Source organism: Vicugna pacos, chromosome 6, assembly GCF_048564905.1.
Source record: "Vicugna pacos chromosome 6, VicPac4, whole genome shotgun sequence".
NCBI classification, from domain to species: domain Eukaryota; kingdom Metazoa; phylum Chordata; class Mammalia; order Artiodactyla; family Camelidae; genus Vicugna; species Vicugna pacos.
The window spans coordinates 83927015-83943776 of NC_132992.1; the positions used below are offsets into that span (position 1 = coordinate 83927015).

General features: G+C 39.9%; 1 protein-coding gene across 2 annotated transcripts in view; it reads right to left on the reverse strand.

The window, feature by feature from the left end:
• Nucleotides 1–16762, reverse strand: part of RPS6KA5 (ribosomal protein S6 kinase A5) — a 166858-nt gene that overhangs the window by 33685 nt on the left and 116411 nt on the right. For both annotated transcript variants that reach the window (XM_031679331.2, XM_072963594.1), the window contains 2 exons: nucleotides 13079–13162; nucleotides 10607–10710 (listed from right to left, as the gene is read on the reverse strand). In XM_031679331.2, coding sequence (XP_031535191.1) covers nucleotides 10607–10710; nucleotides 13079–13162 — 188 coding nt within the window. The remainder of the gene's footprint in view (nucleotides 1–10606; nucleotides 10711–13078; nucleotides 13163–16762) is intronic.

Genomic DNA, 16762 nt, shown 5'->3' on the forward strand with positions numbered 1-16762 from the left:
GGCACACCGCAGTGCCCTGGTGGACGGGGCCCTCAGCCCGGCCACTCCACAGGAGCCCCTTCTCTGAGCCACGAGACTGGCTGCCCAGAGGGGTCAGTCCCCTGCCATCGCTTCCCTCTGGGCGTTACCAAGTTCTTTCTTGACTCGTCTAACCTGTGCTAGGGCCACATCCTCAGGGTGATTAAGAATAATGAAATGAGGTTCTGCGGCTGGTACCCTCCCTTGCTTTTGGGGAAACTGGGACTCCACTCAAAGTCTCGTCCAGTCATTTCTGGGAGTCCCCAGGGTACGTGCTATGTGAGCTGTGAATACTCTTCTTAGTTTTCTCACGAAGCACCTCATTCCCTTCTTTCACTCAGCTCCCTGATGAGGTCTGCAACCCCCACTGCCTAGGAAGCCACCGGAGGGGCTCCACTCCTGCCACTGCTGCTGCTGCTGAAGGGAGAAAATGTCTGTTTCTCACAAGGTTAGAGGAACCAAAGTTGTGTGCACGGTTTCGTAAAGATTTTGGCTGAATTTCTTTTCTTTTCAACATAGAGCATCTTTCCCCTAAGAGTGATGGATGCGACCCAGGACTGCCCTTCCTCTCTCAATGGCTAAGGCCTTGTGTCTGCTGGGCTCCTCTCCCTGGACTCACGTGCAGTCAGATGACCGATGGGTCTATGAGACCAATTTATCAAGATGCACCTGAACATGTCTTACTCTCAGGCAGGCACGGCTTAGGCCAAAGCTGGGATCCCATTGCCCTCCCGTGGCTTTACTGGCAGACCTCTTCCCAGTCCCCCTTCCTTCCTACCCTCTTTCCCGTGGCCCTGACAATGCTCTCCCAGCTTCGACCTCTCCACCCACTCCATCTGAGAGGGTGCCTTGCCCTGACAGGGCAAGATGAGAGGGATGGGAGAGGGCCTTGGGTAATGGGATCCCATCTGTGGCACGAAGGCAGTGTTTGAGGTCAAGGGCAGAGTGGACACAGGGAATTTCAAAGAGACTGCTGAACGGAAAAGAGCCCAGGCAGAGAACAAGAGCCTGAGGGTGGCGCCAGGATGCTCAGCCACAAGGGGAGGCCCTCCCAGGAGCCCCGAGAACTGCGACAGGGAAGGAATAGCGGACCACGCTGCAGACCAAGGTCAACAGTAGAGTCGTGAATGCAGAGGCTAACCCTTCCCTCCATGGCCTTTTCCACTGGGTGGGAGGCTGACCTTTGAGACTCTGGGTGGATGGGAACAGTGGAGACCTGGGTTGGGGGGAAATCAGAGGTAGCCGTGAAGTGCCAGACAGGGGCCACACCCAGAAAGAGCAGATGCCAGGTCTGGGGGTGCAGGGAATCTCTGGACACGCAGCCATCCTGATGGTGTCTCTGAGGGACCCTCTCCATGGCTGAGAGGATTATCCTTATGTCGTGTTCAGGGCTCCAAGCCCTCTAGCCCCTGAGGAGGTGCTTAGGAGAGCAGGTTAGTAATACAGTGTGACTTGGCCTGACCTCCACATGATATATAAACTTAGCAGCAGTAAAAAGATCTGAAGGCTGAAAAAAGGAAAGAAGATGGAAAGCTGCGGAACACAAGTGTCCAGGGAAGGGTCATTGCCACCTGCCCCTCACCTGTCACTGGACTCCCGTCTGAAGCTGCCGTAAGTCATAAAATAACGTGTAGATGGATACCTCTTGTGACCAACATTAATAGACTTGGGGTAACTAGTCAAAAACCCCCTGGGAAATATAGATACTGCTACTGGATACAAAAAAAGCTAGAAAGAGAAAGAAGAGGGGAAAAAAAACCAAATAGCATATTGGGAATTAAGAAGGCTTTATAAACTATGCCGACAAAAAATTTCATCATAAAGACATACGAAAGCTAAGGAAAAAAATAAATTTGATCTCTTCTTGAACTACGGTAAGAAATAATGATACTTGTTATTCTACACATCACTGACAGTAAGACATCAACAAACAGAAAATATTTAAATGGGCTAATTCAGTATGTTACTAATTAACATGGATAAAATACAAAAAATTGACAGAATTACTGTTTTGATTTTGTATTTAGAAGACTAAATTAGTACATCATATCAAATAAATGTATTAAAACAACTACCTAAAGAGAAACGCTCTTTGGGAGGACAAATAAATTTTTACTTAAACCAGGGAGGGGCTGGCAAACTTTTTGTAAAGGGCCCATGGTAGGCAGACTTCTAAGATCCCCAGTGATCACTGTCTCCTTGTATTCACAGCCATGTGTGGGCTTGACCTGATAATGAATTTCATACAATAAAGAGAGGATACCACTTCCACAATTAGGTTACAAAACATTCCATCCTCCTGGCAGACTCTGTTGCCTTCTCAGCTTGCGTGCTTTGATGAAGCGAGCTGCCATGCAGATGGCAAGGAACTGAGGGGGATCTTGGGCCAACAGCCAGCAAGGAACTAAGGCTCTCAGTCCAGCAACCCAGAGGACCTGAATCCTGCCAACAACCTCATACGCTTGGAAGTAGATCCTCTCTCAGTTGAGCCTTGAGATACTGACAGCCCAGCCAATACTCTGCCACCTGTGAGTGACCTTGAAGTATAGAACTTACCTAAGCTGTGCCCAGATTCCTGATAAACAGAAACTCAGAGATAACAAATGTATGTTGTTGTAAGATGCTAAGTTCTGAGGTAATTTGTTACTGAGCAGTGGATAATGGATAACTGATACAAGGTCAGACAATCAAAACTTCAGGCTTTGGAAGCTTTGCGGTCTCCTGAGCAATGAGAGGTCTCCTGGCTAGACGGGGTGTGTAAATGAACGGGCACACCATATTCTAATAAAACTTTACTCATGGACGCCGAAAGTCAAATTTCATATCATTCTCACGTGTCATAAAATAGAGTTCGTCTTTTGAGTCTTTCAGCATTTAGAAATATAAAAACCATTCTTAGCTCACAGGCCACACAAAAACAGGCAGCAGAATGGATTTGGCCTGTGGGCCATAGTTTGCTGACCCCAACCTAAAAAGCACAACTAGAACTCTGTTTAAGCCATTATTGTGATGAAACTTAGACCTAAATTTATGTAACAGTAGGCTTATAACAGCACATTAAAACGTGTTAATAAAGTATATTTTATTGCTAGGTAATGAAATACCAAATAAGCACCTCTTGGCAAATATTCTGTAAATTTCCAAGGCAGGAGAAATGAGACAGAAACAACCCTGCTGGAGATGAGGGAAGAGCTGCAAACAGAAGCTCTCCGTCTGATTGCCAGGTGAGGGTACCCCCAATTATCCTGGTCTGTGCAGCCCCAGGCAAGTCAGAGCTCCTTCTTGGAGAGGAGGCAGAAAAACTGCTGGAGGCACCAGTGACAATACACCTGCCCGTGCAGCAGTGACATCCACCCTACAAGAAGGAGTTCTATAGAGGCAGTAAAAGCTAGTGGGAGGCCCACAAGAAAAGTATGTGCTACATACATGAAATAAAAATAAGAAACAGACTCACAGAAAAGCTAAAGAGGAATCATTCAAAGCTATAATGTTGACAACTTAACGTTTGTTCAAAATAGTACCAAGGCATGCGGAATCTAGGAATGATTTCACGTAAACAGTTGAGAGAACAAGAAAGGTTTACCCTCGATAAAAATATCTTCAAACACCTAAAGCAAAAACTATCTTCAAACACCTAAAGCAATGCCTGGAAGAAACAACAGAATTACTCTGTTCCTTAGAGGACAGGACCAGGACCAGGATTGCTGTGCAGAGATTGGAGGAAGCTAATTTCAGCTTGTTTTAAAGGGAAAAAATTCTGTCCAGCTAAGGCTCAAAAATGGAGGGGGCTTCCTTGAAAATACCTTACACAACAGAGCTACCTGTTCTCTGATGGCGCTCAGAAAGGAGAGGACTGCCAGAGAGGCCGGTGAAGGGATTCTTACACCATGGAGAAAGTTTTCTTCTCATTCTAAATTCTTACTGTATTTTGAAATTTGATAACCAGAAAAGCATATTTGTCTTGATTTTAAGCTACCTGTAGACAACAACAGGCAAGCAGGTAATTTGGATTAATACATTATTCTCAAATATCTCAAATAGACTTAATAGAAAGTACACAGAGTTCAGGGAAGATCACAATAATTGAGGAATGGATGAATTCACTGATCAGAAAAAGCCCTGGCTAATTAAGACACTTGGGGACAAGATAATGATACATTTATCTGAATGTTGCATATTTTATAAAGAATACACTATGAAAGATTTTACATCAGGAAAGACAATCAGAATGATTATCTTCAAAGGAAAAAGCAATATTGTATAACTCAGTTATTACACTGTTTATAAATTTCAGTAACAAAACAAAACAAAAAACCATGGAATCATAGGTTAATACCAAGCTTTAAACAAAATTATTAACAACATGACAAAGTGACTAATTAACTTAGTAAAGGGAAAAATCCTACTTAAATTCTTGAGAAATTTGCTCTAGTTTTAAGATTTTAGGCAATCTGATTTAGGCTCTCTTTCTCTTGCTAAAATCAAAATGCCAACGAATTGATCTAAAGGTAATAAAAGAAATTTAAATTTGAACATCACTTGGTTCAGAATATTCCTGCCATCATGACCAACAATATACTACCTTTTCACAGGCAGACCTGTGGGAAAGGAGGAATGTAAAAAGAAGATTGGTTGTGCATGTGGAATCTGACAGAGGGGAATTAGTCAGAAGGGGACACTAATGTCATCAGGTTAAGGGTGCCCTTTCACCTGTCACGATGACAGGTATGATCTTTCAAGGGGACCCAAAATCTCAAGACTATGGTCAAGGTTTCTTGTAATTCTGAGGCATTTTCAAACTGTCAGAAAGCCCATTTAGAATAAGCAAAGTCATGTTTAGAATTTTTAATCACAGGTATGATTTAAATATGATTTTAAGAAGAAATATTCCTGATCACTTAGCTTCGATAATAAATACGCTGGAATAGTGAGAAATGATTTACTTCCCCATCTGTCCTGTAGAATGTACGTTCTAAAAAATTTAGCAGTTCTATTGAAGTAAAATTGATGTACAATAAACTCACCACGTAAAGTGCACAATTTGATAAATTTTGACATATGTACATACCTGAGAAACCATCCCCACAATCAAGATAATGAACATACCCAACACCCTCCAGAGTGTCATTGTATCCCTCTGTCGTCTTTCCTAACCTCCCCCCACTCCAAGCCACTGCCCCTCAATCAATTCCCAGCCTTGAGGCAGGTCATATATCCCCAGCCTCTTGAATAAAGGGGAGGGTGGGTCACCTTGAGGAAGGACCCTGAATATTTATGCTATTAATCTTTCTCCCAGCCTTCCCCAAAGGGACCTATGGCCTTTTACCTGTAACTGTAACTTTTAATTGTACACTGGGAAAAAAGAAATAATCAGACCTTCGGGGACTACCAGTAAGAGGAGGGGCTTATGGAGGTCAGGTGATCGATGGAGTTTTAGCTCAAGTCCATCTCACAGTGGACTCAGTGGATCCCTGACCCCATCCCGTGGCTGTTTTCCCAGGACCAGAATGCATAATTGGAACAGAGATACTTAGCAGCTGGCAGAATTCCCATATTGGTTCCCTGACCTGTGGAGTGATGGCAATTTTGATGGGAAACGCCACGTGAAAGCCATTAGCTCTGCCTCCTACCTAGAAAAATAGTAAATCAAAACGCAATATTGCATTCCTGGGGGATGGCTGAGATTAGTGTCACCAGCAAGGACTCGAAAGACATAGGAGTGGTGATTCTCACCACATCCCCACTTAACTCGCCTATCCGGTCTGTGCAGAAGACACATGGGTCTTATAGAATAACAGTGGATTACTGTCAATTTAACCAGGTGACGACTCCAACTGCAGCTGCTGTACCAGATGTGGTTTCACTGCTTGAGCAAATGAATACATCCCCTGGTACTTGGAGGGCACCTATTGATCTGGCAAACGCCTTTTTCTCCACCCCTGTCCATAAGGCCCACCCGAAGGAGTTCCTTTCAGCTGGCAGGGCCAGCAATGATCCTTCACTGTCCTACCTCAGGGGTTATCGATTCCCCAGCCCTACGAAATAATTTAATTCACAAAGCTCTTGATCACCTCTGTTTTCCATGGATATCACATTGGTCCATTACACCGATGACCTTATGCTGATTGGACCTGGTGAGCAAGAAGTAGCAACTACTCTAGATTTTCGGTAAGATATCCCCAGGTCAGAAGGTGGGAAATAAATCTGATTAAAATTCAGGGCTTCTGCCTTAATAATTTCTAGAAGTCCAGTGGTGTAGGGCACATCTCTTCTAGAGCAAAGGATAAGTTGTAGCATCTGGCCCCTCCTACCACCAAAAAAGAGGCACAATGCCTAGTGGGCCTCTGGATTTGGGAGGTGACATATTCCTCATCTGGGTGTGTTACTCTGGCCCGTTTACCACGTGACCAGGAAAGCTGCGGTTGAGTGGGGTCTAGAACAAGAGAAGGTTCTGCGACAGCTCCAGGCCGCTGTGCAAGCTGCCCTGCCACTCGGTTCACCTGAGCCAGCAGGTCCAACAGTGCCTGAAGTGGCGGAGAGCGGTGCTGGTCAGAGCCTTTGGCAGGCCCTAGAGGTGAACTGAGGCACAGGCCCTTAGTTAGGACTGTAGAGCAAAACCCTGCCATCTTCTGAGAATAAATACTCCCCTTTTGAGAAACAGCTCTTGGTTTGCTACTTGGCCTTAGTAGAGACTGAACACTTAACTATGGGCCCCCAAGTTACATGCAACCTGAGATGCCCATCGTAAACTGGGTGTTATCTGAAGCCATATAGTTGGGAGCACACGGCAACACTCCATCATCAAATCATCATCATCATCAAAGAGGTATACACGAGACTGGGCTGAGCAGGCACTGAAGGCACAGATATGTGACCTGAAGAAGTGGCCCAGATGCCATGGTCCCCAGTCCTGCTACACTGTCTTCTCCCTCCAGCCTGCACCTGTGACCTCCTGGGGAGTTCCTGATCACAGTTGACAGAGGAAGAGAAGCCTCAGGCTTGCTTGACAGCAAAGCAAGGTAAAAGTGATAGGGAAAGGTGAAAGCAAATCTTTACAGTGGGCAGAACTCTGAGCAGTGCCCCTAGTCGTTCATTTTGCTTGGAAGGAGAAATGGCCAGGTGTGCAGTTTTATACTAATCAGTGGGCTGTGGCCAGTGATTTAGATGGATGGTCAGAAGCTTGGAAGGAACATGATTGGAAAGTTGGTGACAAGGAAGTCTCGTTGACAAAGATATTTGGGGAAGAGGTTATGTGGACTGGCCTCTCTGAATTGGCAAAAAATGTGAAGGTATTTGTGTCCTATGTGAATGCTCACCAACGGGTGACCTGAGCAGAGGAGGACTTTAATAGTCAAGTGGATAGGATGATCTGTTCTGCTGATACCAGTAAGCCTCTCTCTGTCAACCCTGTCATGACCTGGTGGGCTCATGAACAAAGTGGCCATGGTGGCAGGGACAGCTTACACATGGGCTCAGCAACATGGACTTTGACTCACCAAGGCTGACCTGGGTTCAGCCACCACTGAGCGCCCAATCTGCCAGCAGTGGAGACCAACATCAAATGCCCAATGTGGCACCAATTCCCAGGGTGGTCAGGCAGCTACTGGTGGCAGGTTACTTACACTGGACTAGAACAGATACTATGGAGATGGATTTGCTTTTCCTGCATGCAGTACTTCTGCCAAAGCTGCCATCTGCGGACTTACAAAATGCCTCATGCACTGTCATGGTACTGCTCCACACAGCACTGCTTCTGATCAAGGAACTCACTTTACAGCAAGAGAAGGGCAGCAACAAGCCCATGCTCATGGAATTCACTGGTCTTACCCTGTTCTCCACCATCCTGAAGCAGCTGGCTTGACAGGACGGTGGAATGGCCTTCTGAAGACTCAGCTGCAGAGTAAGTAGGCAGCAGGGTTCTCCAGGAGGCCGTAAACGCTCTGAATCAACACCCGACATACAGTACTGTTTCTCTCACAGCCAGGATCCATGGGTCCAGAAATCAAAGGGTCGATATGGGAGTGGCACCGCTCACTATTACCCCAAGCGACCCTCTAGCAAAATTTTTGCTTCCTGTTTCCATGACTTTATGCTCTGCTGGCCTAGAGGCCCTAGTTCCAGGGGGAGTAATGCTTCCTCTAAGAAACACAACAGTGATTCCACTGAACTGGAAATTAAGATTGCCACCCAGCCACTTTGGGCTCCTCATGCCTCTGAATCAACAGGCAAAGGAGTTGTGACACTGGCTAGGGTCAATGATCCTTATGACCAAGGGGAAACTGCACTACAGTGGTCTTTGGTTCTCGAACTGGGATTTACATCACTGGCTCCTCATTCTCAGGCCTCCGAACTTGGACGAGAACGGCACCATGGCTTTCCTGAGTCTCCAGCTTGCAGATGGCAGATTGTGAGACTTCTTAGCTGCCATAATAGTGTGAGCCGATTCCTTATAATAAGCCTTCTTTTACATATATGAGTGTATATATCCCATTGGTTCTGTTTCTCTGGAGAACCCGAATAGAGTCAGTCTCTTTATTTTCAGCCATTCCAGGGAGTATATACAGTGGTATCTCACTGCGGTTTGATTTAATTTCCCTAAAGACTAATGATGTCAGTCATCTTTTTATGTGCACATTTGCCACCCAAAGATCTTCTTTGGTGAACTGTCTGCTTAAGTATTTTTTTGCCCCTTTGAAAAATGGAGGTTTTTTCCTTGAGTTTTGACAGTTCTTTATATATTCTGGATACCGGTCCTTTATCAGTCAGGATTTGGAATTTTGTGCCACTCTGGCTTGTCTTTCCATTCACTTAACAGTTTCTCTCCAAGAGCAGAAGTATTTAATTTTGATGAAGTCCAATTTATCTATGTTTTTCCTTTATAGACTGCACTTCTTGTGTTGTATCTAAGAAATTTTTGCCTAATCCAAGGTCAAAAAAGTTTTTCCTTTATGTTGTCTTCCAGAAATTTTGTGATTTTAGGTTTTACATGTAGGTCTATGATTCACTTTTAATTTTTCTATAGTACAAAGTTTTACAGAAGTTCATTTTCCCCCATGATAGCCAATGGTTTTTAGCATTATTTGTTGAAAAAACTATCTTTTCTCCACCAAACTGATTTTGTACCTTTGTAAAAAAAAAAAATTCAGTTACTTATATCTGTGTGGTTCTATTTCTGGACTCTCTTTTCTTTTTCAGGGATGATATGTCTATCTTGATATATACACCACAGTGTATTTTTCTAACTTACAAGTCTTCAAATCAACTTTCGTCTAGTTTTTCAAAGGTCGTTTGGCTATTCTAGGTCCGCTGCATTTCTAGATGAATTTTGGACCCAGATTGTCAATTTCTACCCCTACCCGCCAAAAAACCCTGCTGGGATTGTAATCGTGTTGAATCTGTAGATCAGTTTGGAGAGAAATAACATCTTAACTATATTGGGATACTGGGTAGTTTCCTGACACATGTGTGTTTATCAATATTTAATTGAATAGTACTTGAGGGGTAACTTCTGCAAATCTCTGGACTTTTCTCTCTGCAGCTGTCTCCCCTTCAACACTGCCCTGCAAACTCTAGCTTCCTTGGTCTTCCTGGACTATCACTTCCACCTCCTCAATTCTGCTTACTTCCCCTGCCTGCACTGCAGCCTGGACACGCTCTCAAGGCAGGAAGCTGGGCAATCACAGGGCTCACCGCGTTCTTTTCCCGCCTCCCAGCGTTCACTGTGCTTCACTGCTAGACGGTCAATGTCTTCAACACTGTTGTTTCATACATTTTGCCCATTTAAAAACTGTTTCAGGCAGGAAAGTAAATCCGGTCCCTGTTATTCCATCTCGGTGAGAAGTGGAAGTCTCAATTTTTAATTTTTAATGTCAAATCTGTTCTCAAAGTTATAAAATTCAAGTAAAAACAGGACAAAAACATAACTAGCAATTAGTATAATGTTTTACCACTCTTCGTTTATTTGTTCATTAGCTCACTTCATTCCTAAAACATTGACTGAACTCTGCATAGTAAGCCCTGAGCCGGCACCTCAGCACACAGGGCTGGGGCTCAAAGCCAGACGCGCCCCTGGCTCTCACAGAGCTTACAATCTAGCGGGACAGACATTCATCAAGCAACTACAAACAAAAATGTAACACTGCCATTGTGCTAACTGCTGCGAAGGAAAGGAACAGAATAATGCTATGATAACCTACAACAGGGTGATTTCATGGTATTCATTTCTGTTGTGCCTATATCCATGATTTGAAAAATATCACTACTGTTTAAGTTAAAGTCACAAAGAAATTACATTATGTACACAGTGGGGGGAAAAGTATCCCATCAAATAAACACTAGGTTAAGACAATATGCTAAGTACTTTGAAGCACGAAAAAATTATGACACTATCTATGGGCAAGTAAGATACAGAGAAACATAAAAAAATATAAGTATCTACATCCTATAGGAATATAATGGAAATTTACCACTTACAGATCATTTTGTCTATCCCCGTTAAAAGATTATTTTTTCCATCAGCTTAATTGCAGAAATTTGATCAGTTCCTTTGAGAAAAACAATACATTTATTTTATTTTGTTAGGTCTTACCTAGATATCTCAGCTTGGGAATTCTTCTCTCCATCAACAGTGAAAGGAGATGCTCCAGTTAGTAATTCATACATTAGAACACCTAAACTCCACCAGTCAACTGCCTATAAAACAACAGTAATTTCATTTTCTAGAATATTCACTAATTATATTTTATAAGAAAGAAAAATGAACAAAATTAAGCTATATATTTGGAAAATATTTTGACAAAAAGATTTTGTACATAGCTTTCTGTGTAAGGAGTATTAACAAATATCCAGGCATCCTCAGAACAGAATTTAAACAGAGAAATCAATCAAGGGGCTAAAAATGTTTCAGTTATTTCCTAAACTAGTAATGGTTTTACTTTAGTTAATTAAAACAAGTTTTTTAATTTAAAATAAATTTTAAAAAATTTTAAGTAAATAAAATCTTTGGACTTATGGTGGGGGGGGGAGTACTAATCAGTATTTTTAATGGTTAAATACTCAGCTCCAGTAAGTATGAAATTTCTTAAAGAACAAAAATGAAAAAAAAATCACATCAAAAGGTGTTATTTTTCTTAATAACCACCTAAATCAATTCCTCTTATGGGACCAATCATATAACTCTAAGTCTTCATTTTGTGGGATGTATGGAGAGATTGAAAATGATATAAAATAAAATGTGATCTACATTGGAATAAAAGCAGTTACCTGAACTGAGAGCACAGCAAATTATACATAATGGAAAGAACTTGATATGTTGAAAATTAGTTCTTTTACAATTAGGCAAATCAAGATTTCAATAACTGTTGAATATATGAGCTTATTACACCAAGGAGAAATGAACTGGATGCTAAAACTTTAAACTCTCTGCTTCCAAATTTCAGAGCCAAATTTTCAGGGAGATGATGCAAAATTTGTGAGCCTAGAGCTATTTTAAAGAAAATTCATAACAATAACATATAAAACAGGATCCAGCAGACAGAGATCATGAAAGGAAGAGTAGGTGATGGGCACTCTGCATGTATTATCTCATTTAATTAACTCAAAGCTGTTGAGGCATTCCATGAATAAGAAAGAATATCTATTGATGAACTGTACTGTGGACTTTGGTAAGTAGATATTCTAGGAGTAATATAAGGTTTCCTTTCCTAAAAATTGGTTCCATTAGGTCTTAGAAGTTAATTTTAACAGTTATAAACTCCTACCAAATTCTCTGGTATCTTCAAAGAATACCATGAAGCAAATTAAACGAGCAATTCTTTTATTTATATAAGCAGTTTTATTGCCATTTGAGTCAGGACCCTGAGAATGTTAGATTTGAAACCATGCTCTCAAACTGATACAGATCTATAATCAGATTCCTAGTCATGGGCTGAAAGCAATACCACACAAACATGAAGAATGGACTCTTAAATATATGATTAGTCATCTGCAAGGTGATCACTGGTTCTCCACACTTAAGAAATCTGGACTGTGTATGTGAGATTTTGAAAGGGGGTGAGGAAGAGGTGGAGATGAGGAGCAAAAAAAAGGAAGTCATAATTCCTTATTTGCATAATGTTATTAATAAAACAAAAGTGTTAAGAAAGAACTGAACAAATTTGTACCCTTTAATATAGGAAGAAAAAAACATATGACCTAGATTTTATAACTACTCAGAAAGCCTCATCTACAGTCTTCATTTTGCATGAAGGGAAGTGACGAGGTAAAAAATTGAGCTTTTTAGAGGGCTTAGGAAAACAAACTTAGACTATCTTGAATGTAGAATTTTTTTCTTTCTCCAAGGATTGTTACAGTTTTTTTTTTCTGCTGAAGAGATGAAGTCTCCACTATCACTACAAAGCTAAAACCAGAAATTGGGAATAAGAAAGAATGAGAAATTCCCTTTTTAATGATCTCTCAGAAAGCAAATATCAACTAAAGGTGAACTAGTCACCTATATGTTTCTGTAAGTTTTTCTAGCAAAAATCAACATCAATAAGCACTGTCCAAATCATCCAGCACGAGGCAGACAGGAGCAAAGTGCACTGTTGATGCATTCAGTGGTAACTCTGCATTGTACTGTGGCTCAGTTGTGTCCTAAAAGACCATGCAACAGATAAAAAGTGATTTTTGTAAAATAAAAAAAAAGATTTTTGTTCTAAATAGGGTTACAAATGGTGCTTTGCTCAAGACATGACACTTTTAATGGAAATAAAAATATTATTTGAGGAATTAGTCAATTTTGAGGTTTCCTTTAACAAGAGTGTTACTCTATAAAACAAAAAATTATCCTCACCAATAAAACCTGAATAAAGGGAAATCTAGAATGTCCTAACATCTGTATTATCTTTTTCCTCCAAAATACTAGATATCATAATACGTTTGTGTATACAAAGTAAAGGAAACAAATGAAGACACCAGAAAGAGAGCTCTCTATTGAAGAGACTGTACCTAAGTTACTAACTAGGATTCCCATCATACATTTTATAGAGAGATACCAAGAAGTGTCAAAAACAGAACATACCTTGTCATGTCCTGAATCTCCCCCTCTGACAATATCTGGTGCCATGTATTCAATAGTTCCACAAAAGGAATATGCTCTTTCAGCCTTAAACAATGAAACAAAAAGGGATTTAATTTCAAGCTAGTATGACAAATGGCAGAAGTAGAGATTTAACACTACGTGTCAGTGGTGAGATACGTCACAGTAGCAAAATGGTGGCAGACCCTATCTGACATACCCTATTCTCACCAGGGCAGATGCATATATACACACCCATATAGTATGTGGTAAATGGATACATGTAGTGTCAGAAAGACTTCCCATGCCCGAAACCCTACTATCATTCATCCATTCATCCATCCATTCACAAACCCATTCATTCACTCTTCTTTTCTATATGTGTAATATTTCAATTATTGATTTCTTTAACCATTCCTGTAAGAATGCAAATAGTCCTAGTAAGGGAACACGGACTGTCTAATACTTTTAGCATGAGCGACTTTATTTCCAGATAGGCAAGGTTGGAAAAACACTGCGAAACCTGAAGGGGAAAGGAAGATCAAATGCTAAGAAGGGAAACAGGGAACCCAAAGATGAAAAAGGATGAAAAGAATTTTTCTGATCTTACCATCTTATTTAAGTTTGGCACTGTCAGTGGTAGGTTTAGTGATGATGAGCAGAACTGTTTTTAAAATTCCTGTCCCTTAAAGACAGTTGTTTCTCTTTTGTAGAACTTTAAAAAGGGCTAGTTTAATACATCAGCCTGAAAATTAATCTTAAAAAATTCAGTAATTAAAAAAAAAAATGACCGAACGTGTCATATCTCAATGTAATAAAGGAGAATAAATATTTGAATTGCTACGCAGATATTATCAAATGGGAAAATAATTCCTCTTTAATGATGTACATTCGTACGGCTATATCTGAAATTTCAAAGGCACTCTGGTGCCATTAAAATACTTTACAAAACTACTTTAGAGGAAGCTTTTCAATTTACACTTTACTGTTCTTCCACAAGCAAGGTTTCAAGAAAAAAAAGCATCCTTCTTATTCACCAATTTTAAACATGAAGAACACTACCCTAGAAATGTTATAGAAGTGGTCGAAGTCCCCAGCTTTATTGGGTAAAAGTTAAGCCCAGAGATAATGAATGCAGTAAATTTATTTAAACTCTATGATAACAAATGTATTAAAAGTACTTAATTATGATCTATATAATTCAATAATTTATATAAATACTTATATAATTTTATATAAATAAAAATAAAATTAATATGGTTTATGACTCATTTCTTTCTTTTCATGGACTACATATACTGAACGATTACTATTCCCCTAGAAACTAAAAGAAATATTAAATTATGCTTAGATCTGCAGAAAATTTTCTTGTTAGCTAGCAGAATAATGTTACTGAATAGCTAATACAAACCATATATTAAATGTCACTACTCTGCTTCATCATTTTAGCACCAAATTCCAATTTTGTATCAAACTACTGGAAAGATTAAAGCTAAATAAAATTGATTCCATATAAATTTGCATATAAAAAGTAATGAATAATTTTAAACATTTTGTTAGACCTACTCAGAAAAAAATAAATTACAAAGGATTCATCTCTTCACTGAATTATTTAAAAAGAAATACTACAAAATTACTCTTTAAGAAAACCCCTAAACTTCATAAAACTACTCAGTCTTTCTAGTTAATATATCGTTTATTATGCAATAGCTCTTTATGGGATATTAAGCAAAAATCATTTTATAGCTGACATAAAGAAACATAAAAAATTACTAAGTCATCGTACTTATCATTTGATCTCATCTTACAAGGTATCTTTAAAACATATTCTAAATCAAGTTTCTATATATGAAAAAGTAAAAAAATCTCCAGACTAGTTTCTGAGTGTAAAGATAATGATTTTTAAATTATTGCTCCTCTAGATTTTTATATTTATGTAGAAAACGAGACTTTTTAGTACATACAAATTTTCATTTCCATTTATAGGCAGATTCATGTTACAAACCATTTTAGAATTATGGAAATTTCCTTCTAAGTATGAGACAATGATTAAATTTTACAAATTGAAAGTCATGAAAATCTGCACTTTTTCAAAACACTAGATATTCATAAGTTTCATGTAAAAAGGGTATGAAACATACAGATCTTACTGATTACTGTGGGAAAGATTTGACAGTCATCACCACTTCCCATGTCTTTCTTTTTTCCTTTATCTGACAACGAGACCTATGCAACTACAGAGCTCAGTTCTTCATTGTCTTGACATAGAGGAGCTCAGAACCACATTAAATCCTCAAAGATATTTCTTCTACCTTCTCCATGTGATTTCTGAGCTCTTTTTAAATTCACTATATAGTTTCTCTGGTTTTCTTTTGGTGGGGAGGGGAGGACAGAAGTAGGTAGACTCTACATTAATAAGTAATTAAGAGATAACTATTTGATAAAAATTCCAGGAGACAGAAAGGTTAAGCTTAAGTGTTGGGAAGGTCCAGTGACTGAGGAGTAATAGTAAACAAAAACAAAGCGTTTAAGTCTCTCTGTTATTTTAAAACATTGCCATTTAAGCCCCTAGCAACTTTGTACCTTTTTCCTCTTTCTCTGCCCCAAATGGACATGGTATTCCCTCTGGGTTCTAACTTTCAGTATGTCAGTCTCAATTGCCTAAGAATTTATCTTCTATTTGTAAAAATAGCTCCAATTTTAACTTTTTAATGTGTGTTTATCTGCCTAGGAAGATGCATGTTACCTGGAGTATATACTGAATGCCTTTCAAATAATTCTACCCAGAAGACAAACTGAGGAGACATGGCAGGGGAAGGTCTCTGGTCAGGACAAAGAAGATTTTCAAGGTAATATCTTATGAACTATGATATAAAAAGGCTAGGATAATGTAGCTAAATTCTATTATGATTATTGTTTATTATTTGCTCAAAACTCTAATATTTTTCTCAAGATCGGAAATCAGCCTATTTAGCATTTAAGCCCATACTATTTTATAAGCAGCATTACTTATTATAGCTACTACCGGATTAAAAGATTGTGAAGGAGAATTTAATTGAATGTGAAAATGGTAAAAGCAGCGTGTGCACCACCCTGGCACATAATAAGAGTATCCTTGTGTGTAAATGAGCAGCTGATCAAGGCGGCTTCACTGTGCCTTAGGGAGAAGGATCAGGTAACACTGGACAAAAAACTGGTTTCCTTCTAAGGAAGAATCCAAATAGGAATTCAACTGCCAAACTCTCAGGTATTTTCCAATCAACACTAGATTAAATCATGCCTAGCTTTTATCTGCCAGCTTTACCTTGATCTTTATCTGCTTGTGATAGATGGATCTGTGAATTAAATGTAAAATTACCACTGAAAAGTTTTTTCCCCATCCTGTGTTTTTTCCCATCTGAATTTTGACAAATCTCACAACAAATATCTAGAAATGCTGGATTCTTGAAAAGAAATACTGCATTGCTAATCATCCAAGTCTGTGCTCTCAAGAAAGAAAGGGGAGGCCTAGGTGCCAGCCATGAAGAGGGTGCTGAAAACTAGAGAGGCAGGCCTAGGACCTGGGCTGCAGCAGCACGAAGGGAGGAAGGGAAGTTGTTTCGGGTCTCAGGATTCCAGAAGCTTGAATTTCAATACTCTTATGAGGACAAAAGATGAGGCCCTCGGTGCAAAGGAGGTGGACTGGAA